The 25,229-nt window shown below is 45.7% G+C and overlaps 1 protein-coding gene across 2 annotated transcripts in view; it reads left to right on the top strand.

Annotated features, from left to right (window-relative positions):
* Positions 1-25,229, top strand: part of LOC143288319 (stalled ribosome sensor GCN1-like) — a 119,008-nt gene that overhangs the window by 2,342 nt on the left and 91,437 nt on the right. For both annotated transcript variants that reach the window (XM_076596692.1, XM_076596691.1), the window contains exons 4-15: positions 211-319; positions 2,721-2,819; positions 4,420-4,554; positions 5,520-5,588; positions 8,223-8,331; positions 9,940-10,014; positions 13,467-13,595; positions 17,155-17,307; positions 18,495-18,592; positions 21,162-21,237; positions 22,427-22,579; positions 24,196-24,288. In XM_076596692.1, the coding sequence (XP_076452807.1) occupies positions 211-319; positions 2,721-2,819; positions 4,420-4,554; positions 5,520-5,588; positions 8,223-8,331; positions 9,940-10,014; positions 13,467-13,595; positions 17,155-17,307; positions 18,495-18,592; positions 21,162-21,237; positions 22,427-22,579; positions 24,196-24,288 (1,298 nt within the window). The remainder of the gene's footprint in view (positions 1-210; positions 320-2,720; positions 2,820-4,419; positions 4,555-5,519; positions 5,589-8,222; positions 8,332-9,939; positions 10,015-13,466; positions 13,596-17,154; positions 17,308-18,494; positions 18,593-21,161; positions 21,238-22,426; positions 22,580-24,195; positions 24,289-25,229) is intronic.

Raw genomic sequence — 25,229 nt, 5'->3', positions numbered from 1 at the left:
ATATAATATCACATTTCACATTGCCTCTTTCATCATTGAGAAAGGTCTATTTTCTTGTATTTCTTTTTTGGTTGTATCGTTGTGTTTTTATTGTTTTGTGTGTGTGTGTGTGTGTGTGTGTGTTGTTTTGTTTTTTTTCTTCCATCATGGTTGTCAGAAGCCAGCAGAAAATAAACATCGTTATAGTTTTGTTGTGCCTTTGTTAAACAGTAAGAGCTCCTCAGGGGATTCCCTGTACGCACTGAGCATGACGTGTGTGGCGCTGCGAGACATCTGGTCTGCACAGAGCTCTGTGCCAGAAGACACAATGCGACAATTGGTTGGTTTTTATTCAGCTTTTTTTTTTTGTTGTTTTTTTTTTTGTTTTTTTTTGTTTTTGTTTTGCTTTTGTCATTGTGGAATTTTCAGTCGTAAGACCAAAAAAAAAAAAGAAAGAAAAAAGGCTTAGTTGAAGCATTGGTATGTATTTTTATTGTAAGTAGTTCATTGTGGTTGAGTGGTTTTTTGGTGCATTGTTGAATAATTGTTAATTTGAATGAGGAGTGTATTGTTAAGTGTCAAGTGAATGGTAAGTTGTTCAGTGTGGTTGAGTGTGTGTTTGGTGCATTGTTGAATGAGTGTATTGCTAAGTGTAAAGTGAATGGGCTGGAACAACTGGTTGTGTAAACCTGTAATTTAAGTTTTTGAGAACGGATAGGGCACTTAAAAGTTAAAATTATGATAATAATTATGATGGGTATTATAATAGTACTATAATGATTATTATTGTTATTCAGTTTTATAACTGATTAAGGGGCTAGGTTTCGGATTAAAAAACCAAAAAACCTAACCAACCAACAAACAAAACTGTGTTTGTATTATTTGTCTGGAATTATGGCAAGTTTATGGTTTCCACAATACCTTTTTAAGTGTGTATGTTTGTATCTTCTATGCATAGGATTTTAATATTGATCAAAGTGGTATAGACTTGTGCTGTTTTTGAATTTTCTGTAAAAAGCAAACCAACAACAACAAAGGAAGAACAAGGGAGAAATGTGCGTAAAATTGAAGATGCTTATTCTGGCAAGATGTTGTGTAGTTGGTGAATGCACTTTTCCTCACTCCACACACGTGTGAACGGGTACTTGACTGATTGGTGAGGGAAAGGATTGAGCCCTGGACACAGGGAATAGGAATTCACTCCCAAGGCTGTGGGACCTTGAACCCTCTGCCCGATATGGCCCACCTGTATTGTCTGTTGAGTCAGTGAACCGCCCAGCATGGCCTGCTGAGCACAGTGTTCATTTACCTTTACTTTCGCTTTTAGCAGTCCCATAATGCACCGACAGTGGAAGTGCATTTATTACTTCCTTCCACTGCAGCCATTTTGAAGTTTGAACTAGTTGATTGGTTGAGAAGTTTCTGAGCTATGAATTTTTCAAGTTGATGATTTTTAGGGGGGACAAAATGGCTCAGAGTGATTGATTGGACGTGCCATCAATTATGAGCAGCTGTTATGATGAGGTATATATGTAGCATAGTATTTCATATATTTGTTTGTAGCATAGTATTTAAAGAATAATAATAATTAAAAAAAAAAAGAGCATGCACACACACACACAACAGATCACTGAGTGAGATTCTGTTTTGATCATCTTTGATGCACACACACACACACACACACAACAGATCACTGAGTGAGATTCTGTTTTGATCATCTTTGATGCACACACACACACACAACAGATCACTGAGTGAGATTCTGTTTTGATCATCTTTGATGCACACACACACACAACAGATCACTGAGTGAGATTCTGTTTTGATCATCTTTGATGCACACACACACACACACACACACACAACAGATCACTCAGTGAGATTCTGTTTTGATAATCTTTGGTGCACACACACACACACACACAACAGATCACTGAGTGAGATTCTGTTTTGATCATCTTTGATGCACACACACACACACACACACACACACACACACACACACAACAGATCACTGAGTGAGATTCTGTTTTGATCATCTTTGATGCACACACACACACACAACAGATCACTGAGTGAGATTCTGTTTTGATCATCTTTGATGCACACACACACACACACACACACACACACACACACACACACACACACACACACAACAGATCACTGAGTGAGATTCTGTTTTGATAATCTTTGATGCACACACACACACACACACACACACACAACAGATCACTGAGTGAGATTCTGTTTTGATCATCTTTGATGCACACACAGCTTGAGATACTTTTTCAAGAACATGTTGGATTTTTTTTTCTTTTCTTTTGTTCTTCACATTTAAAATGTTCCCAATTTACTTGCAGGCAAAACTGTGATGTTTTCAGCATAGCGTGAGCTGTCTTCTGCAACAAAATAAACAAATCCTTATAAAGTTTTTCTGTGTGTGTGTGTGTTTGGAAAATTTGTTGGTGTGAGATCAGTGGTGAGTTACTTCCCTTCACACAGGATTTAGATGTTCCCTTGGGGTTTTCCTGTCAGGGGGCGGGAGGGTTACCTTCCCTTCTGTATTGAGCTTTGGTGTTGACATCAGGGGAGATGAGGTTTGAAAGGGTTAACTTCTGTATTGAGCTTTGGTGTTGACATCAGGGAAGATAAGGTTTGAAAGGGTTAACTTCTGTATTGAGCTTTGGTGTTGACATCAGGGGAGATGAACAAATGTTGTGTGTGTGCGTGTTGCTCAGGTGGCTCTGCAGTGTGTCTTGGTCTACGGAGCATGTGCAGTGGACCGCAAAGTCATCAGCCAGGCCGCGTACCGCAAACTCCGTCTGATCTGGATCTCGGTAAGAGTTTGCAGTTTGAGGAATTATCAGTATAGTTTCACATGCCATAAACAGCGTCACATTGCCATAAATGGGATGCTTGTGATTAGTGCATGTTGTAGTCTTTATTGGAGAAATTAAAAAAAAAAGAAGTAAAAGCATGGGTGAGAACACACAGCAGCAAGTTTGCCAAAGTATGTAGGATATATTTATGGTGTAGATTGGCCGGTGGGCATGCATTTGTACACTGACATATGTGAATGCATGGTTGTATTGTATAACCTTTTATCGCAACAGATTTGTCTGAGTGAGCTGTTTCTGTTGTGGAGAGCGCAACTTTTTTTTTCCCTGTCAAAGTGGAATTTTTTACAGAAATTTGCTGGGGACAACCCGTTTATTGCCATGGGTTTTTGACTCACTTGTGTAAACAAAGTGAGTCTATGTTTTAACCCGGTGTTCAGTTGTCTGTGTGTGTGTCTGTGTCTGTGGTAAACTTCAACATTGACATTTTCTCTGCAAATACTTTGTCAGTTGACACCAAATTAGGCATAAAAATAGGAAAAATTCAGTTCTGTCCAGTCATCTTGTTTAAAACAATATTGCACCTCTGGGATGGGCACAAAAAAATAAAAAAAGAAGCCTAATTATATGCAAACTGCATTTACTGTTATATTTATATTTTTTGTATTCTCTAAACTTGGCACTTTGATCTGATATCCTGACACAACAACAAGAGCACTCATTAATATCATTTTTTGTTCAAACGGGAACTTCTTTTGCAAAGCATGGAAGTTTTATTTATTTTGCAAACGTTTTGGTGCAGATAGTAAAAAAGGGAAATTACTCTGTAATTAATGCTAGGGGACTTAATTTGCCACAAGTGAGTCTTGAAGACCTTGCCTCTCTTGTTTGTATGTGCGCTAAGTGCATGCTGCACACAGGACCTAGGTTTATCATATCATCCAAATGACTAGCACCCAGGCCACCACTCAAGGCCTAGTGGAGGATGAAGTAAAAATGCTGGTCCGTGTGTATGGGGTTTGAACCTGTGCACATCACGCAAGGCCACCATTCCCCACGCTCAGTCCTGCATGAAATGACACATTTTCTCATGTTAACATACAGGGGCACAAATGTGCACACACACACACACACACACACACACACACACACACACACACACACACGGCACACACACACACATGGGCACACACACACACACATTCTCCCGTGTGAATGTGCGTTCTTGTGATGATGAGCATGCACATGCGCACGAAACAAATACATGTACACAGTAAAGAACAGCACAGTGTGTCGGGGACGAGATACTTGTTTGGTGGTGTGCATTTTGTATGCCTGTGTATTATCACTTGCCTGTGTATTTTTGTGAGTGAGAGAGAGAGAGAGAGAATGTGTGTGTGCATGCATGCATCAATCTTTGAAATTTGCGTGCATATGTTTGTGAGAGGGAGAGAGAAAAATAAGAGGATGATAAGAAGAAGAAGAAAAAAGAAAGAAAAGACCATGGTTGTGTTTAAAAATGACACGCCAGAAGCATTCAGCAGAACACGTTCTCAGCAATGAAGGCAGTCAGCTAACAGTGGATATTGATGTCGTGCAGGTTCCGGGGTCACTGGAGAGATACCTGGGCCTGCTGGAGAAGGTGGAGGCATCCGTCTTCAGCGCCTGCATCATGGCCTTTGTGCTGCAGTTCCTCTCTGCCACCAAGAACAAAGCGCTCATTGACAAATACAAGGTACATTTTATCTGGAGGTAACATCTACCAGTAACAAAGCGCTTGTTGACAAATACATGGTATGTTTTATCTGGAGGTTACCTCTACCAAGAACAAAGCGCTCATTGACAAATACAAGGTATGTTTTATCTGGAGGTAACCTCTACCAATAACAAAGCACTCATCGACAAATACAGGGTAGGTTTTATCTGGAGGTAACCTCTACCAGTAACAAAGCACTCATTGACAAATACATGGTAGGTTTTATCTGGAGGTAACCTCTACCAGTAACAAAGCACTTGTTGATAAATACATGGTAGGTTTTATCTGGAGGTAACCTCCACCAAGAACAAAGCGCTCATTGACAAATGCAGTTTGTTTTTTCTGGAGGTAACTCCATCAAGAACAAAGCACTCATCAACAGATACAAGGTAGGTTTTATTTGGGGGTTACCTCCACCAAGAACAAAGAACTCATTGACAATACAAAGTTAGTTTTTTCTGAAGGTAACCTCCACCAAGAACAAAGAACTCATCGACAATACAAAGTATGTTTTTTTCTGGAGGTAATTCCATCAAGAACAAAGCGCTCATTGACAGATACAAGGTAGGTTTTATCTGGAGGTTACCTCCACCAAGAACAAAGCACTCATTGACAGTACAAAGTTAGTTTTTTTCTGGAGATAATCTCCATCAAGAACAAAGTGTGCAAAGACAAATACAGGGTACATTTTTCTGGAAGTAGCCTCCACCAAGAACAAAGTGCTCATTGACAAATACAAGGTTTGCGCTGATCAACAAATACTTGGTATTGTTTTTTCTAGAAGTAACCTCTACCAAGAACAAAGCACTAATTGACAGATGCAGGGTATGTTTTTCTAAAGGTAACCTCCACCAAGAACATAACACTCATTGACAAATACAAGGTACGTTTTTCTAGAGGTTTTCTGGATATGGGTAAAAAGAGCCTGTGTGTGTTTCTGGCAGGGAGCCTACCTGGACCTGTACCTGAAGCAGGTGTTGGCCAGTCGCACCACGCCCCCTCCCGCCGTCGTGGTGAGTTGTGTCTGTGTCTCATCTCTGTAAGGGGAAGGTGGCAGAATTCTTCACTGAATCCATGTCCACACTCCAGGCCCTTGACTCCCCTGATCCTGGTCCACTGATCCAGTCCCTTAAGGCCTCCCTCGCAACCCTTACCCAAACATCCCGAACAACCCTCCAGTGGGTGCCTGCACATGTAGGCCTCCTAGGCAACGAGCGTACAGACCACCTTGCTAAGGAAGGAAGCCAGCTCACACAGCCAACCATTCCTGCCACGTATGAGGAAGCAAAAACTCTCCGCAGCAGATTCCGAAGAGGCTGGGTCACACTGAACGGAGGCTACCAGGCACACCAGGATCCCATCAGGACACTGGAGAGGAGACACCAGACTACCATCTACCGCCTTCGCACAGGACACTGCGGCCTCCGAGCACACCTGAAGAGGATTGGAGTGGCAGCCACATCCCTATGTGATAGCAGCCAGGCTGACCAGACCCCATCCCATATTCTCCAAGACTGCCCCCTGTATGAGAAGATGCGGCAGCAGTCCTGGCCTGGGGGTGCTGACCTCAACACCAAGCTCTGGGGGACGGTAGCCAATCTTTGCCGGACGTCTGAGTTTGTGGCATCCCTCGGACTTCGACCCTGACTGCGTAGCTGTCGAACGCAAAAGAAAGAAAGAAAGAAAGGTGGCAGAATGGTTTACTCACTCTGGATCAGGGTCCTGCTGTTTACAGCTGTTTCAGATGAAAGGAGTCCTAGTGGGGCTTCAGAAAGGTTTGAAGTTTTGGAGTGCCACCTGATTTGCATAATGACGTTCTAAGAATATTTCTTCTTCTTCTTCTTCTTCTTCTTCTGCGTTCACTCGTATGCACACGAGTGGGCTTTTATGTGTATGACTGTTTTTACCCCGCCGTGTAGGCAGCCATACTCGTTTTTGGGGGTGTGCATGCTGGGTATGTTCTTGTTTCCATAACCCACCGAACGCTGACATGGATTACAGGATCTTTAACGTGCGTATTTGATCTTCTGCTTGCATATACACACGAAGGGGGTTCAGGCACTAGCAGGTCTGCACATATGTTGGCCTGGGAGATCGTAAAAATCTCCACCCTTTACCCACCAGGCGCCGTCACTGTGATTCGAACCCGGGACCCTCAGATTGACAGTCCAACGCTTTAACCACTCAGCTATTGCGCCCGTCTAAGAATATATCATTTGACCTTTCCACTCTCCACTGCAACCAGTGAATGCAGAATGTGTTGATGTGCTTGCGAGCAGGAGAGTTATTTTCACGGTGACTGGTCCACATGAACAGTGCGTGTCAACGATGGTGCCTGACCCAGTTTCTTCTCAGTCAGGAGGCAGACGACAGAATTAGATGAAGGAGCGCCAATTAGGCCATTATAACATTCTGAATTCAGTCTTGTTTCAGATTCTTTGTGCTTTCCTGGATTTGTTTGCAAGTCATCAGTGTGCAAATTTCGAACAAGAAATACGGATACTTTCATCGTCTCACTGGATGATAGCATAAGAAGGGAGGAGGTTCTGTATTTTGTCCCCAGATAGCTCGCTATGTCACTGATCAGTTTGGAGGTTTTCAGGTCATAAATTCCAACTTTTGTTTTTTGGTGATTTCATTTCTTTTTCATACAAATGGGTCGTCTGTGGGGAAAATCAGGGGAGCTAACTGGCAGTACTAAGACTTTTACCTGTCAGTACACTGTCTGTTAGAGTCTGGAGCTGAATCCTGGGATGGCTTGCATGAGGCGATCTTTGCAGCGCTAAGTTTGCTTAGAGTTAAGAATGTTCCAAAATATATGGAATTTACGGTGGAGCACCCCTGTTGCTCTGTCCTTTATTCCTTCCTTCACGGATGTCTGCTTTTTCTGCCTTCCCAGTCCCCCGCCCCCGCCACACCCCCCACACACATCCCAACCTGTTTTGTTTCCAGCAAACTTTGCAATTTTTCTCTCTTTTCTGCAGTCTATGTATTGTCTGTGCTGTTTTGTATTGGTGATTAGGTAGAGAGATTGTAAACAATGGGATTGGCACTAATTGTCCATTCTGCAATGTTATTTGCCTGTATGGCCTTTATACATATATTTTTGTGTGTGGCGTTGAAGTATTTTTTGTCCTTTCCTTCAATTTTTTTTTTCGTAATCTGGGGAAGATAAATCAGACAGAAGGGCTGATGTCCTCAGCAAAAGCCTAGTCTTAGTTACGTGTGAGGTGTGCAATGGCTGATAAAATATATCATGAACTTGTTGTTCGCAGGGTTTTGTGCCTATTGCATTGGGTTTTTTTTCTTTTTCTTTTTTCATTGAATAGTCCTGGTATGGTCCTGGACACTATGTGTCATGTGACGTGATGTGATGTCGTGTAATGTCATGCGTGCATACGATGTATTGGTGATGTGATGGTATGTGATGTGATGTAATGTGATGTGATGCAGTATGATGTGATGTGACGCGTGCAGGCGATGTCATGATGATGTGGTGCGATGCGTGCAGGCGATGTCCTGATGATGATATGTGACGCGTGCAGATGATGTCCTGATGATGTGGTGCGATGCGTGCAGGTGATGTTCTGATGATGTGATGTGACGCGTGCAGGCGATGTCCTGATGATGTGGTGCGATGCGTGCAGGTGATGTCCCGGGAGATAGTGCGTCACTGCTCCCATGAAGAGTTCAAGGGTCAGGTGCTGCCAGCTGCACAGAGGGCCATGCTCCGCAACCCGGAGATCATTCTGAGCAGTGAGTGCTTCCCCTTGGATGCCTGGAGGGGAGGGAGGGGATGTGGGGAAGGGAGAGGGAGGCGAAACGTGTGTTTGTGTGTGTGTGGGCGGGGGGTGTGAGGTGTGTATTGGGGGAGGGAGGAGGAGTGTGTTTGTGTGTGTGGGGGGGCGGGGGGAGGAGTGTGAGGTGTGTATTGGGGGAAGGAGGAGTGTGTGTGATGGGGGTGTGGGGGAGGGGGGAGTGTGAGGTTTGTATTGGGGGAGGGAGGAGGAGTGTGTGGGGGAAGGGGAGGTGTGTGTGTGGACTTGGGGGTGGGGGGTGGGGTAGGTGTGAGAGCGAGTGTGGATGTGTAGGGAGGAAGAGCCCGTGCTGTGTATATTTTGGTCATTTCACACTGCAGTCACCTCAAACCTGGCAAGACCAGTACAGTGGAAATAAATTGTTCCTAATCCATTTCTGGATGTGTGTGTGTGTGTGTATTATTTTCCATCTTGACTGAAATACGTTTCCGTTTTTGTTGTTTTTTTCATGTGATTTACAAAATTAAACAAACAAATGTTGTTGTTCTTTTTTTGTCTGCCATTGCGAGCTGGATGCAGCATAGCAGTTGTGCTTCCTCCACTGCCTTAGAGAAATAAATACTTGTTTGGTGTCATGTACTGAACCATGTCAAACTAAAGCGAACGAGGCTCTGTCGGTTTGCTCTGTTTGGACAAATTTCGAGGCTGAGACAGTAATAAGACGCCCAGGCAGGTCCACCCTGCTCCAGCCAATCAAACACCGTTCACAGCTACAGGCAATAACTAGTTGCTGTTGGCTAGGCTGTCAACGCCATCTTGTTGGGTTTTCTGCTCTGCCTCGTCTGACGTGTTTTTTTGGTTTTTAAACATGTTCATTTGGCCTGTTTTATTGCTTGCAGCTTTTTTTTATAACCCCTTTTTTGTCATTTCTGACGTTGGATTTGATTCTGGTTCTCCAGGTCAGTTTCGGTTTCTCTAGGAGGCGTCACTGCGTTCGGGCAAATCCATACACACTACGCCACATCTGCTCAGCAGCATAACTCAATGTGCTGAGTCAGGCCTTGAGTACACGCATGTGTATTTGTGTTCCTGTCTTAGTGGATTTCTTCTAAAGAATTTTGCCAGAGGACAAAACTCTTGTTGCCGTGGGTTCTTTTTCAGCGTGCCACGTGCATGCTGCACACGGGACCTCGGTTTATCATCTCATCCGAACAGCCAGATGCTGAGTTCAATTTTCCAAACTTGAGAGAAAGTATCAGAGCAGGATTGGAACCAAGACCCTCACGGGACTCTGTACTGTCGGACGGGCGTCTTAACTCACTCAGTACGGCCAGTCCTCTCTTCTCCTCTACACAGACCCCTCAGATGTCCAGTGGGTGTCTGAATGACCCAACCTTTAGCTTTCGTCATCAGAATTGTGGTATTCTTTGTCAACATTCACCTCTTCAGTATAAGAGCCTTCCGCTTGCAATATTTTGATGATGGTAACTGGGGTGAAACGCTGTTAACGTCATCTCTTTCGCCGTTCGTATGGAGAGAGATAACCATTGTACCACCTTCCTGTGTTGTTCACTGAAGTGAACTGAAGTGAACCTGTTTGTTTCAGCGGTGGGTGAAATGCTGAGTCAGCTGAGTGTGGACCTCAGTCAGTACGCTGCCGACCTGGGGAAGCTGTTGGGGGGTAAGGCTCTGCACCGCCACACCCTGTGGCCACACCTTTCACTGCTGTGCCCTGCAGCACTGTACGGTGCACTGTGACACTGTAGGGTGCACTGTGACACTGTACGGGGCACTGTGACACTGTACGGGGCACTGTGACACTCTACGGTGCACTGTGACACTCTACGGGGCACTGTGACTCTGTACGGTGCACTGTGACACTCTACGGTGCACTGTGACACTCTACACTGTACGGGGCACTGTGACACTGTACGGGGCACTGTGACACTCTACGGTGCACTGTGACACTGTACGGGGCACTGTGACTCTGTACGGTGCACTGTGACACTCTACACTGTACGGGGCACTGTGACACTCTACGGTGCACTGTGACACTCTACACTGTACGGGGCACTGTGACACTCTACGGTGCACTGTGACACTCTACACTCTACGGTGCACTGTGACACTCTACGGTGCACTGTGACACTCTACACTCTACGGTGCACTGTGACACTCTACACTCTACGGTGCACTGTGACACTCTACGGTGCACTGTGACACTCTACACTCTACGGTGCACTGTGACTCTGTACGGGGCACTGTGACACTCTACACTCTACGGTGCACTGTGACACTCTACGGTGCACTGTGACACTCTACACTCTACGGTGCACTGTGACTCTGTACGGTGCACTGTGACACTCTACACTCTACGGTGCACTGTGACACTCTACGGTGCACTGTGACACTCTACGGGGCACTGTGACACTCTACGGTGCACTGTGACACTCTACACTGTACGGGGCACTGTGACACTCTACGGTGCACTGTGACACTCTACACTGTACGGGGCACTGTGACACTCTACGGTGCACTGTGACACTCTACACTGTACGGGGCACTGTGACACTGTACGGGGCACTGTGACACTCTACACTCTATGGTGCACTGTGACACTCTACACTGTACGGGGCACTGTGACACTGTACGGGGCACTGTGACTCTGTACGGTGCACTGTGACACTCTACACTGTACGGGGCACTGTGACACTGTACGGGGCACTGTGACACTGTACGGGGCACTGTGACTCTGTACGGTGCACTGTGACACTCTACACTGTACGGGGCACTGTGACACTGTACGGGGCACTGTGACACTGTACGGGGCACTGTGACACTTATGGTGCACAACGACACTGTACGGTGCACTGTGACACTGTACGGTGCACTACAACACTGTACATTGCTTTACAACACTGTACCGTGCTTGTACTGTGCTTTACAACACTGTACCGTGCTTTACAACAGTGTACGGTGCACTACGACACTGTACGTTGCTTTACAACACTGTACGTTGCACTATGACACTGTACGTTGCTTTACAACACTGTACGTTGCACTTTGACACTGTACCATGCTTTACAACACTGTACATTGCACTATGACACTGTACCATGCTTTACAACACTGTACGGTGCACTACGACATTGTACATTGCTTTACAACACTGTACGTTGCACTACGACACTGTACCTTGCTTTGCAACACTGTACGGTGCACTGCAACACTGTACTTGGCTTTACAAGACTACGTTGCACTATGACGCTGTACCTTGCTTTCCAACACTGTACATTGCACTACGACACTGTACCTTGCTTTACAACACTGTACGTTGCACTTTGACACTGTACCTTGCTTTACAACACTGTACGGTGCACTGCGACACTGTACAGTGCTTTACAACACTTATGGTGTACTACGACACTGCTGTGCACTACAACACTGTACGGTGCAGTACAATACATTATAGTGCAGTACAACATTGTACAGTGCAGTACATCACTGTATGTTACACGACAACACTGCACAGTACAATATAGTGCACACAACACAGTGCACACAGTACAACACAGTGAACACAGCGCATACAGTACAACACAGTGAACACAGCACAGCACAGTGCACACAGCACAGCACAATGCACACAACACAGTGCACACAGTACAACACAGTGAACACAACACGGTGCACACAGTACAACACAGTGAACACAACACAGTGCACACAACACAACACAGTGCACACAACACAGTGCATACAGTACAACACAGTGAACACAACACGGTGCACACAGCACAGTGCACACAACACAACACAGTGTACACAGCACAACACAGTGCACACGGTACAGCACAATGCGCACAACACAACACAGTGCACACAGTACAACACAGTGCACATAACACAGTGAACACAACACAGTGCACATAACACAGTACAGCACAGTGCACACAGTACAGCACAATGGGCACAACACAGTGCACACAGTACAACACAGTGAACACAACACAGTGCACACAGTACAACACAGTGAACACAACACAGTGCACACAACACAGTGCACACAGTACAACACAGTGCACATAACACAGTGAACACAACACAGTGAACACAACACAGTGCACACAGTACAACACAGTGCACATAACACAGTGAACACAACACAGTGCACACAGTACAGCACAGTGCACATAACACAGTGAACACAACACAGTGCACACAGTACAGCACAGTGCACACAGTACAGCACAGTGCACATAACACAGTGAACACAACACAGTGCACACAGTACAGCACAGTGCACATAACACAGTGAACACAACACAGTGCACACAGTACAGCACAATGGGCACAACACAGTGCACACAGTACAGCACAGTGCACATAACACAGTGCACACAGTACAGCACAGTGCACATAACACAGTGAACACAACACAGTGCACACAGTACAGCACAGTGAACAAAACACAGTGCACACAGTACAACACAGTGAACACAACACAGTGCACACAGTACAGCACAGTGCACATAACACAGTGAACACAACACAGTGCACACAGTACAGCACAGTGAACACAACACAGTGCACACAGTACAGCACAGTGCACATAACACAGTGAACACAACACAGTGAACACAGTACAACACAGTGAACACAACACAGTGAATACAGTACAACACAGTGAACATAACACAGTGAACACAACACAGTGCACACAGTACAGCACAGTGCACACAGTACAGCACAGTGCACATAACACAGTGAACACAACACAGTGCACACAGTACAGCACAATGGGCACAACACAGTGCACACAGCACAGCACAGTGAACACAACACAGTGCACACAACACAACATAGTGCACACAACATGGCACATGGGACCTCAGATTATCGTCTCATCTGAAAGACTAGACACTCCGTTTGCTTTTCCAGTCAAACGTGGGAGAAAGGGAGAGAGCGGGATTCGAACCCACACCCTCACAGACTCGCTGTATTGGCAGCTGAGCATCTTACCCATTCTGCCACCTTCCTCAAACTAGGAAGAAAGGGGGAGAATAGGAATCGAACACAGACCTTTGCAGATAGGCGTCTTAACCATTGTGCCACCTGCCCCCCTGGTTTCAGCCCAGATGGTGTCGAAGGACGAGGGGACGCGGAGAGAGGCGGTGTGTGGGGTGAGGAACCTGGCCGTGCAGTGCAGTGACCCTGGTGCCGTGGAGAGACTGGTCAAACACTTCTTCGCTGTCTTGAACGGTGAGGCTTTACCTTTCTCTTGGTTTTTCTACTTTTATGTATTTTATGGGTTTTTTTTTATGTATTTATCTATTATTTATTTATTTATTTACTTTTTTTTTTTTTTTTTTTATTTTTTTTTTATTTAGTTTTATATATATATATTTTTTTTTTCCCAAGGCCTGACTAAGTGCGTTGGGTTACGCTGCTGGTCAGGCATCTGCTTGGCAGATGTGGTGTAGTGTATATGGATTTGTGCGAACGCAGTGATGCCTCCTTGAACTACTGAAACTGAAACTTTCTACTTTTGTTGTTATTTATTGATGATATTTTGTTTTGTTTTTGTTTTGTTTTTTGTTTTTATCAAAGAAATAGTTTTTCAAACTCTTGAACTACATATGAAAAACATCTACTTTTGTTTTTGCTGTTTATTGATGACATTTTAACTCTCTCTGGATGAAGGAATGCTCATGCATTCCTACACAAAACATACTCGGATTTGGACGAAGGAATGGAATAGCATTCTCCGAAAGTAAAAATCCATCACGCGCTGTACACGTGATTTTTTGATTAGCCAAGCAGAGAGCGCTATTCTGGGTCACTCCACAATCGAACGGAATGATTGGTCAGCCTGGCATGTGTGGCCTGTCTCGCACACACGCTGACAAAGTCACTGACCAGTCGTCTGCTCGCGTGCCAGCCTGTTAGCAAAGCGGGCTCTTCTCAGAATGTTGTGAAGCGAACAAGGCAGTGACAGCAACATTTTAGGGTTGCTGAAGTACTTGAAATGGTACAAACTGAAGGGTCGGACATTGAAGAAGTGGATGATGACAGAAGAAAGTGAATTTAATGCAGAAAGCGAGCATGGGTATGGTGATTCAGGGTGAAAAATTGGCAATATTTTCTACATATGGCAAAACCGTAAAAATAAGATGAGAAATTTGATTTTTTATATATGATAGCTCAACAAGTAATAAACCAGTTCTGAAAGTTTCATTTTCTTACTCTGTATTTTGTATTTTTTGTAATTTTTTTCCAAACCCTTACAAATGGACTGTCTGTGGGGAAAAGCAAGGGAAAAAACTTGTCGTCCCGAGTGAGTTAAAAGATGAAAATAAAAGATTTTCAAACTCTTTTAACCGTGTGAAAAAAAACCCACTCCCCAGCACCAAATGTTTGAGGAAACAACGCTCTCAGCCACAGGCTTCGTTCATGTTGAAACAACGCAGTCGTTGTTCTGTTGGTGGGAAACTGGCTGCTGCTGTCGACATGTGTGTGTCTCTCCACTGTTTGCTGGTGTCACCCCATCGTCTGTCGACATGTGTCTGTCTCTCCACTGTTTGCTGGTGTCACCCCATTGTCTGTCGACATGTGTCTGTCTCTCCACTGTTTACTGGTGTCACCCCATCGTCTGTCGACATGTGTCTGTCTCTCTCCACTGTTTGCTGGTGTCACCCCATCGTCTGTCGACATGTGTCTGTCTCTCCACTGTTTGCTGGTGTCACCCCATCGTCTTTCGACATGTCTGTCTCTCTCCACTGTTTACTGGTGTCACCCCATTGTCTGTCGACATGTGTCTGTCTCTCCACTGTTTACTGGTGTCACCCCATCGTCTTTCGACATGTCTGTCTCTCTCCACTGTTTACTGGTGTCACCCCATTGTCTGTCGACATGTGTCTGTCTCTCCACTGTTTACTGGTGTCACCCCATCGTCTGTCGACATGTGTCTGTCTCTCTCCACTGTTTGCTGGTGTCACCCCATCGTCTGTCAACATGTGTCTCTCTCCACTGTTTACTGGTGTCACCCCATCGTCTGTCGACGTGTGTCTGTCTCTCTCCACTGTTTGCTGGTGTCACCCCATCGTCTGTTGACATGTGTGTGTCTCTCCACTGTTTGCTGGTGTCACCCCATCGTCTGTCGACGTGTGTCGTTCTCTCTCCACTGTTTGCTGGTGTCACCCCATCGTCTGTCGACATGTGTGTGTCTCTCCACTGTTTGCTGGTGTCACCCCATCGTCTGTCGACATGTCTGTCTTTCTCCACTGTTTGCTGGTGTCACCCCATCGTCTGTCGACATGTGTGTGTCTCTCTCCACTGTTTACTGGTGTCACCCCATCGTCTGTCGACATGTGTCTGTCTCTCCACTGTTTGCTGGTGTCACCCTATCATCTGTCGACATGTGTCTCTCCACTGTTTGCTGGTGTCACCCCATCGTCTGTCGACATGTGTCTCTCTCCACTGTTTGCTGGTGTCACCCCATCGTCTGTCGACATGTGTGTGTCTCTCTCCACTGTTTGCTGGTGTCACCCCATCGTCTGTTGACAACGGTGGCAAATGATTTTAATAATGCTAATAACAGTAGTTGTAATGAAAATGATGATGATAATGAAAATAATGCTTAAAAAAACAACAGATGTTGATAATACCAATAGTAGTGATGGTAATGGTAAAGATAATTATAGTGATATTGATAGTAATGATAACAACAACAATAATGCTGATGGTTGGTCAGGGATGGAGGGCAATCAGACAGCGGAAGATTATGATATTAATGATAATAGTACTGCTACTACTACTGCCATGGGCGCAAAAGTTAAGTGGTTAAAGTGTTGGACTTTCGATCGGAAGGTCCCGGGTCCGAATCTTGGTGACAACGCCTGGTGTAAAGGGTGGAGATTTTTCCAATCTCCCAGGTCAACATATGTTCAGACCTGCTTTTGCCTGAACCCCCTTTGTGTGTATATGCACGCAGAACATCAAATATGCATGTTAAAGATCCTGCAATCCATGTCAGCGTTCTGTGGGTTATGCAAACAAGAACATACCTAACACATACACCCCCCCCAAAACATAGTATGGCTGCCTACATGGCAGGGTAAATAACAAAGAAAAAGGCAATATATATATAAAATGTTACGTGTCTGCTTGAGTGTGTATATGTACATGCCTGAAATCTGATTGAACGATGCAGGAAATAAATGATGAGCGCCCAATGGCAACTGTCAGTCGGCTCGACCCAGGCAGGCAGCCTGTCATGCAAATAACGTGTTTGTAAAGCACTTAGAGCTTGGTCTCCGACTGAGGATAGGCGATATATAAGATCCGTCTCATTCATTCATTCATCATTCATTCATACTATTATGACTACTACCACTACTGCTGCTACTACTACTACTATTACTACTACTACTATTACTACTACTGCTACTACTACTACTATTTCTGCTCCCACTACTTCTGCTGAATCAGTGTTGGTGTCAAAGCCGTTAGTGGAGGATGATAATGATAGAAATGTTAATAACCATAATGATATAATGATAGTAATAAAGATCACGATAATGGTAAAATGATGATGCTGCTGCTGATGGTGATGGTGATGATGATGATGATGACGATGACAATGGTGATGACGATTGTGATGATGATGACGACAGTGATGATGATGATGGTGATGATGACGACGGTGATGACGATGGTGATGACGATGATTGATTGATTGATATGGATCAATCAGTCAGTTGATATGGATCAATCAGTCAATCAATCATTGTCGATGATGATGATGGCGATGGTGGATCAGGGTCAGAGGGCAAGCTGACGGTGGCAGACCAGAAGGTGAGCGTGCTGCAGGGCATAGGGAACCTGGTCCACAACACTGTCAGCGGCACTGCGTCTGTGCAGGACCTGGCCACCAAGGTCACCGAGATGTTCCTGCCCACGCTGCAGCAGGAAGGTCTGTGTGGGTGTGGTGTGTGTGGGTGTGGTGTGTGTGTGGTGTGTGTGTGTGTCGTTTGTGTGTGTGTTGTGTGGGTGTGGTGTATTGGTGGTGTGTGTGGTTTACGTGACTAGTTTTAATATCTTTTACGGTGTCCATGATTGTGTTCTGTTTGTGTTTAGAAGGAGCCTGTGATTGCACAAGTTAATTTCCGTGTGGATTTACACATTCAGTCCTATGGAGTTTACAACCTGTGCAGGCTTCCATGACATTTGATGTGGAAAAAAAAACCACACACACACACACCCAAAAACAAGAAATGATCATGCTCTTTTTCCTCCAAATTACGTTTGGACACATCCGGAAATACTGAAGAAGTTATTCCATTTCTGTGTGGTTTATGCATATGTAGAAATTTGAATTCCATTGTGATGAGACAGATCTTGATGCCAGTATTGGCCTGGTAGTAAAGCGTCTGCCTAGGAAGCCAGAGAATCTGAGCGTATTGGTTTGAATCCCACAGTCGCCAGTATTTTTCTACCACTCCACTAGACCTTGAGTGGTAGTCTGGATTTTGTCATTTGGATGAGATGATAAACCGAGGTCCCGTATGCAGCATGAACTTAGCGCGAGTAAAAGAACCCACGGAATCAAAGGGGTCGTCCCTGGCAAAGTATATAGAAAAGTCCACTCCCATAGGAAAGCAAATAAAATTGCAGGCAGAAAAAAACAAAAGAAAGGGTCACGCTCTCAATGTAGCAACATGCTCTCCTTCTGGAGAGCAGCCCAAATTTCACAGAGAGAAATCTGTTGTGAACTAAGAGTAATACAGTTCAGTACAATACAGTACAGTACAATACAATACAGTACAGTACATTGCAATGCAATGCAATGCAATACAGTACAATACAATACAGTGCAGTACAATACAATACAATACAGTACAATGCAATACAGTACAGTACAATACAATGCAATGCAATACAGTACAATACAGTACAATACAAAACAAAACAGTACAATACAATACAATACAATACAGTACAATACAATACAATACAATACAAATTACAGTAGAATACAATACAGTATTGTACTACACAATACGATATGATACAATACAATACTATACAATGCTGACACGCAAGGGTCAGTGAGCTAATAATGAAGTGTTTTTGATTTGATTTGATTTGACGTGTGTGCAGTTCACGAAGGCACCCTGGTGCATGCCCTCTCCATGCTGTCTCTGTGGTGCAGTAAATTCTACACCTCTGTCCCGGACAAGCTGCTGCTGTGGTTTGAGGTGACCGCTCTTCTTCGTACTTCTCTCCTCCTTCTTCTGTTGTTCTTGTCGTTCTTGTTCTTGTTGTGATATGTTCATTGTATATTATAAATCTATTTTATTTTGTCTCATTATATTTGATTTGGTAATTATCTTTTTCTCACACTTCTGTCCCTGCCTTCCCCTCCTCCTCCTTCTTCTTCCCCTCTTTCTTCTTCCCCTCTTTCTTCTCCCCCCCCCCCCCCACCTCCTCCTCCTTCCCCACCTCCTCCTTCCCCACCTCCTCCTTCCCCCCCCCCCTTCTTCTTCCCCTTCTTCTTCCCCTCCTTCTCCCCCCCCCCCCTTCTTCCCCTCCTTCTTCCCCTCCTTCCCCACCTCCCACCACCTCCTTCCCCACCTCCTCCTTCCCCACCTCCTTCCCCACTTCCTCCTTCCCCACCTCCTTCTTCCCCTCCTCCCCCCCCCTCCTTCTTCCCCTCCTTCTTCCCCTCCTTCCCCACCTCCCACCACCTCCTTCCCCACCTCCTTCTTCCCCTCCTCCCCCCCCCTCCTTCTTCCCCTCCTTCCCCACCTCCCACCTCCTCCTTCCCCACCTCCTTCTCCCCCCCTTCCTTCTTTCCCTCCTCCTTCCCCTCCTCCTCCTTCCACTTCTTCTCCTTCTTCTTCTTCTTCTTACTATTATGAGTTAATTGAATGTTTTAAAATCTATTTTATTTTTAGAATTTATAATTTTATTATTTCCACACAACTATTTCAGACAAGCTGTGCTGTGGTTTGAGGTGACTCTTTCTCTACTACACTTCAATTTTTTCTTTATTCTATTTCATCATATTATAATTGTTATTGTTGTTGTTATTATTTATTAGTTGATTGATTATTTCATTTATTGAGGGGTGGGTTTTTTGGGGTTTTTTTTTTATCTCCCCACACCTCGGTTCTCGACAAGTTGCTGTGGCTTGAGGTGTATCTTCTTCCTCTCCAGGTTATCATTTTTTTTCATGTGCTGTATCTCTGTCTCTGCCTGTTTCTCTGTCACTCAGTCTGCCTGTCTCTCCCTCTCTGTCTCTCTCTCTCCCTGTCTCTCTCTCTCCCTGTCTGTCTCTGTCTCTCTCTCTCCCTGTCTGTCTCTCACCCTGTCTCTCTCTCTCTCCCTGTCTGTCTCTCACCCTGTCTGTCTCTCTCCCTGTCTGTCTCTGTCTCTTTTTCTCTCTCCCTGTCTGTCTCTGTCTCTTTTTCTCTCTCCCTGTCTGTCTCTGTCTCTTTTTCTCTCTCTCCCTGTCTGTCTCTGTCTCTCTCTCCCTGTCTGTCTCTCCCTGTCTGTCTCACTGTCTCTGTCTCTCTCTCCCTGTCTGTCTCACTGTCTCTGTCTCTCTCTCCCTGTCTGTCTCTGTCTCTCTCTCTCCCTGTCTGTCTCTGTCTCTCTCTCTCCCTGTCTCAGTCTCTTTCCCTCTCTCCCTGTCTGTCTGCCTTCTCTCCCTGTCTGTCTGTCTCTCTCTCCCTGTCTCAGTCTCTTTCTCTCTCTCTCCCTGTCTGTCTGCCTTCTCTCCCTGTCTCTCTCCCTGTCTGTCTCTGTCTCCGCTCTCTCTCCCTGTCTGTCTCTGTCTCTCTCTCCCTGTTTCTCCCTGTCTGTCTCACTGTCTCTGTCTCTCTCTCCCTGTCTGTCTCTGTCTCCGCTCTCTCTCCCTGTCTGTCTCTGTCTCTCTCTCCCTGTTTCTCCCTGTCTGTCTCACTGTCTCTGTCTCTCTCTCCCTGTCTGTCTCTGTCTCTCTCTCCCTCTCTGTCTCTGTCCCTGTCTCTCCCTGTCTGTCTCTTTCTCTCTCTCTCCCTGTCTCTGTCTCCTCTCTTTCCCTGTCTGTCTCTCTCTCTCTCTCCCTCTCTGTCTCTGTCCCTGTCTCTCCCTGTCTGTCTCTTTCTCTCTCTCTCCCTGTCTCTCTCTCCCTGTCTCTCTCTCCCTGTCTCTCTCTGTCCCTGTCTCTCCATGTCTGTCACTTTCTCTCTCCCGGTCTCTCTCTTTTCCTGTCTGTCTCTGTCTCTCTCTCTCTCCCTGTCTGTCTTTCCATGTCTGTCTTTGCTTGTCTATCTGCCTGTCTATCTGTCTATCTGTCTGCCTGCCTGTCTGTCTCTTCATGTCTGTTTTTCCTCCTGCTTGTTTCTCTGTTTGTCTGTCTGTCTGCCTCTCTGTCAGCCTATCTGTCTGTCTGTCTCTCAGTTGACCTGTCTGTCTGTGTCATATTTGCTAGTGATATCTTCATTCACACACAGACACTTGTAGAGGTGGACAGAGAGAGAGACAGAGAAAGAAGGAAAAACAGGGGATGTGAGTGACCAATCTATGATGTGAGTGACCAGCCTATGGATGTGAGTGACCAATCTATGGATGTGAGTGACCAGCCTATGGATGTGAGTGACCAACCTATGGATGTGAGTGACCAGCCTATGGATGTGAGTGACCAACCTATGGATGTGAGTGACCAGCCTATGGATGTGAGTGACCAGCCTATGGATGCACAGTCACTGTCCAGGTGGATGATTAAAGATGCATTGTTTTGCATTGTGTTACATTGTATTGTGTGTGTGCCTGTGTTCACAGAAAGGGCTGACGTTGAAGTCGGCGACATCGGCGGTACGCAATGCCTACTTCCTCTGCATGAACGCCTGTTTCCATGGTGAGTGTCGTTCTGCTTCCCTCCCTTACCCGCCTTTGTTTCCACGGTAACTGTTGCAGTCCTTGCCTCCCTCACCCCCCTTTGTTTCCATGGTGACTGTCGCAGTCCTTGCCTCCCTCACCCCTCTGTGTTTCCATGGTGACTGTCGCAGTCCTTGCCTCCCTCACCCCCCTTTGTTTCCATGGTGACTGTCACAGTCCTTGCCTCCCTCACACCCCTTTGTTTCCATGGTGACTGTCACAGTCCTTGCCTCCCTCACCCCTATGTGTTTCCATAGTAACTGTCGCAGTCCTTGCCTCCCTCACCCCTCTGTGTTTCCATGGTGACTGTCGCAGTCCTTGCCTCCCTCACCCCTCTGTGTTTCCATGGTGACTGTCGCAGTCCTTGCCTCCCTCACCCCTCTGTGTTTCCATGGTGACTGTCGCAGTCCTTGCCTCCCTCACCCCCCTTTGTTTCCATGGTGACTGTCGCAGTCCTTGCCTCCCTCACCCCCCTTTGTTTCCATGGTGACTGTCGCAGTCCTTGCCTCCCTCACCCCCCTTTGTTTCCATGGTGACTGTCACAGTCCTTGCCTCCCTCACCCCTCTGTGTTTCCATAGTAACTGTCGCAGTCCTTGCCTCCCTCACCCCCCTTTGTTTCCATGGTGACTGTCATAGTCCTTGCCTCCCTCACCCCTCTGTGTTTCCATGGTGACTGTCACAGTCCTTGCCTCCCTCACCCCCCTTTGTTTCCATGGTGACTGTCGCAGTCCTTGCCTCCCTCACCCCTCTGTGTTTCCATCATAGCCCTGCATCTCACTCTCTTATCTCAGCCTTTCCCTCCTTCACTGAAAACTCATCTTTTTTAAATATTTTCTGTGAGCACTTTCAGTTCCCTTCTTCTCCAACACCATCCTTGTCAGCTGACATTGGATGCATGACGAATGAGAGAGGGAGAGTGGTTGGAGGGGGAGGGGGAGGGAGGGAGGGAGGGGTTTTGAGAAAGAGTCGTCACGAATGATTCTTGGAATTTGTAACGTTTTCCTTCATGTGAAGCTCCCTGAGCTCACGGAGAGAACTACTAGTAGGGGACACGATGCATTATTTGTGGTGACATCTGTGTGTGTGTGTTTGTGTGTGTGTGTGTGTGTTTTCAGGGGACACGATGCAGCATAGAATTATTTGTGATGACGTGCGTGTGTGTTTTCAGGGGACACGATGCAGCAGGCCACGCAGGTTGTCCCCCTTTTGCTGCAGACGCTGGAGAAGGCGGGGAAGCAGCCGGGTCAGCTGACGCTGGTGACGGAGGTGGTGTCCGCCTCTCGCACCCTGGTCAGCCTGGCCTCTGTCGACATTGACTGCGGTGAGTCACGGGCATGCCTTCCATTACTGAGGGGTAGTGTTGGTTCTGGAGCAGGCATGCCTTCCGTACTAAGGGTAGTGTTGGTTCTGGAGCAGGCATGCCTTCTGTACTAAGGGTAGTGTTGGTTCTGGAGCAGGCATGCCTTCTGTACTAAGGGTAGTGTTGGTTCTGGAGCAGGGATGCCTTCTGTACTAAGGGTAGTGTTGGCTCTGGAGCAGGCATGCCTTCTGTTCTAAGGGTAGTGTTGGCTCTGGAGCAGGCATGCCTTCCGTACTAAGGGTAGTGTTGGTTCTGGAGCAGGCATGCCTTCTGTTCTAAGGGTAGTGTTGGCTCTGGAGCAGGCATGCCTTCCGTACTAAGGGTAGTGTTGGTTCTGGAGCAGGCATGCCTTCTGTACTGAGGGTAGTGTTGGCTCTGGAGCAGGCATGCCTTCTGTACTGAGGGTAGTGTTGGCTCTGGAGCAGGCATGCCTTCTGTACTAAGGGTAGTGTTGGCTCTGGAGCAGTGGTCGTTTGCCGCCAGGTCACTAGGCTTCTGTCCTGTGGAAAGGACAGGAAAACATCTTTGAAAGTCCCCACAGTGAACTTTCAAGTCTTTCCGCTTCAGCAGTTTTAGTTTGTGTGTGTGGATGTGTGGTTGTGTGTGTGTTAATGTATGAATGTGGATGTGTGTGTGTGTGTGTGTGTGTGGATGTGGATGTGTGTGGAATGGAATAGAATAGAATAGAATACTTTTTATTGTCATAAAACCTTAAAGTTTATAAGACACAATGAAACATAAACATGAACATGAGCATATTAAGAGGAGAAACATTCATGAACAAATTTTGCCAGCCTTGGCTGTATTTCTGTTATAAGGATCAATTCACTAGGCTTTGCATTTGGACGACATATATCGATTAGGAATCTGTGTCTGTAAGTATTGTACTTTACAAAATTGTCTAAAAGGTGAATCTCATCTTCTAAACTGTTACAAGTATCACACAGTCTTTGTTCTTTCGGTGTGTGGATGTGTGTGTGTGGATTTGTGTGTATGTGTGTGTGGATGTGTGTGTGTGTGTGTGTGTGTGTGTGTGTGTGTGCGTGCGTATGTGTGGATGTGTGTGTGTGTGTGGATGTGTGAGTGAGCGTGTGTGTGTGTGGATGTTGTGTGTGTGTGTGTGGATATGTATGTGTGTGTGTGTATGGATGTGTGTGTGTGGATGTGTGTGTGTGTATGTGACTGGTGACAAAGTGCTTTGAGAGGTCAGTCAGAAAGCGCTGTATAAATGTACTTCTGTCATTATGATGATGATGATGATGATGCAGGTGGTTTGGATATGATAATGAGGCGGAGGATGGTGGTGGTGATGCTGATGAAGGTGGTGATGATTATAATGTTAGTGATGATGATGATGATAGTGATGATGAGGGTGACGATGGCGATGACAATGGTTATGTTGATGAGGATGATAGTGATGATGGCGATGGTGATGACAATGTTAACGATGCTGATGATGATAGTGATGATGATGATGATAGTGATGATGATGATGATGATGGTGATGATGATGATAGTGATGATGATAGTGATGGTGATGATGATGAGGAAGGTGATGGTGGTTGTGTGGACAACAGAGGCCAAGCTGGGTCCGTTCTGGAGCATGGTGCTGGAGCCTGGCAAGCAGTGGATTGTGGCCGACAAGTTCCTGGCGTCTGCCTCCGATGAGAGTCAGTGCCCTGTCTTTTTCTTTGTCTTTGTCTTTGCCTGTTTGTTGTTTTGCTGCCCCTTCACCAGCCTCTCAGTGTGAAACACGTGCTCCTTGACTGTTGTGATCTGCATAGCGTTAGACACAGACATTACACGGCAGATTCTCTGAAGACTTTGTTTCGTCAGCCTTACATGAAACAATACATGTACAATAGTGCATGATAATATACCTCTGCACATAAAACAACAACACATATGTGTATCTGTACATCAAGACAATACTACAAACTGCAGATAGGAACAATAACACACACACACACACACACACACACACACACACACACACTCTCTCTCTCTCTCTCTCTCTCTCACTCACACACACACACACACACACACACACACACAGAACAAAAATACCCTACCCACGCACATACGCGCACATACAAACACTTGTGCACACACGAACACCCACCCACAGACACACACACCTCATGATGATTTCAGTGAAGGGTAAAGTGGGGTGGGTAGGAGGAGGAAGACTGCAGACAATCAGCTGTGCTTCATCACACCCAAAGGCCTGTTGGAACCGGTGGGTTTTCAGGTTAGCTTTGTTTTTTTATTCTGAAAGATTATGTTTAAAGGAATGATTCAGCGCTTATAGCTTTTAGAGGCGTTTGATTGGCTAAGAGCGGACCGGGCAAGACTGCTCGTCTTTTCACTGTTAGCTGCGCGAAATTTGGCCAAGCAGAGCAAACCGATAGGCCTAGTTTGCATCAGTTTGACATGGTAAGTATATGTAACACCAAACATGGAGTATAATACAAACCTCTCCTTTTTGTGCTCATATTGTTTTTCTTACAGCTAATTCATTTTTTTGTTTTTATTGACTCTGATTGTCTTGCTTTTAACTTATTTCATTCAGTGTCATTAGATTTTTTTAAATTATTTTTTTTATCTAACT

Source organism: Babylonia areolata, chromosome 12 (assembly GCF_041734735.1).
Source record: "Babylonia areolata isolate BAREFJ2019XMU chromosome 12, ASM4173473v1, whole genome shotgun sequence".
In the NCBI taxonomy this organism is placed as follows: domain Eukaryota; kingdom Metazoa; phylum Mollusca; class Gastropoda; order Neogastropoda; family Buccinidae; genus Babylonia; species Babylonia areolata.
Note: the sequence above shows the minus strand (reverse complement) of the source record. Positions and strands in the feature narration are given on the sequence as shown.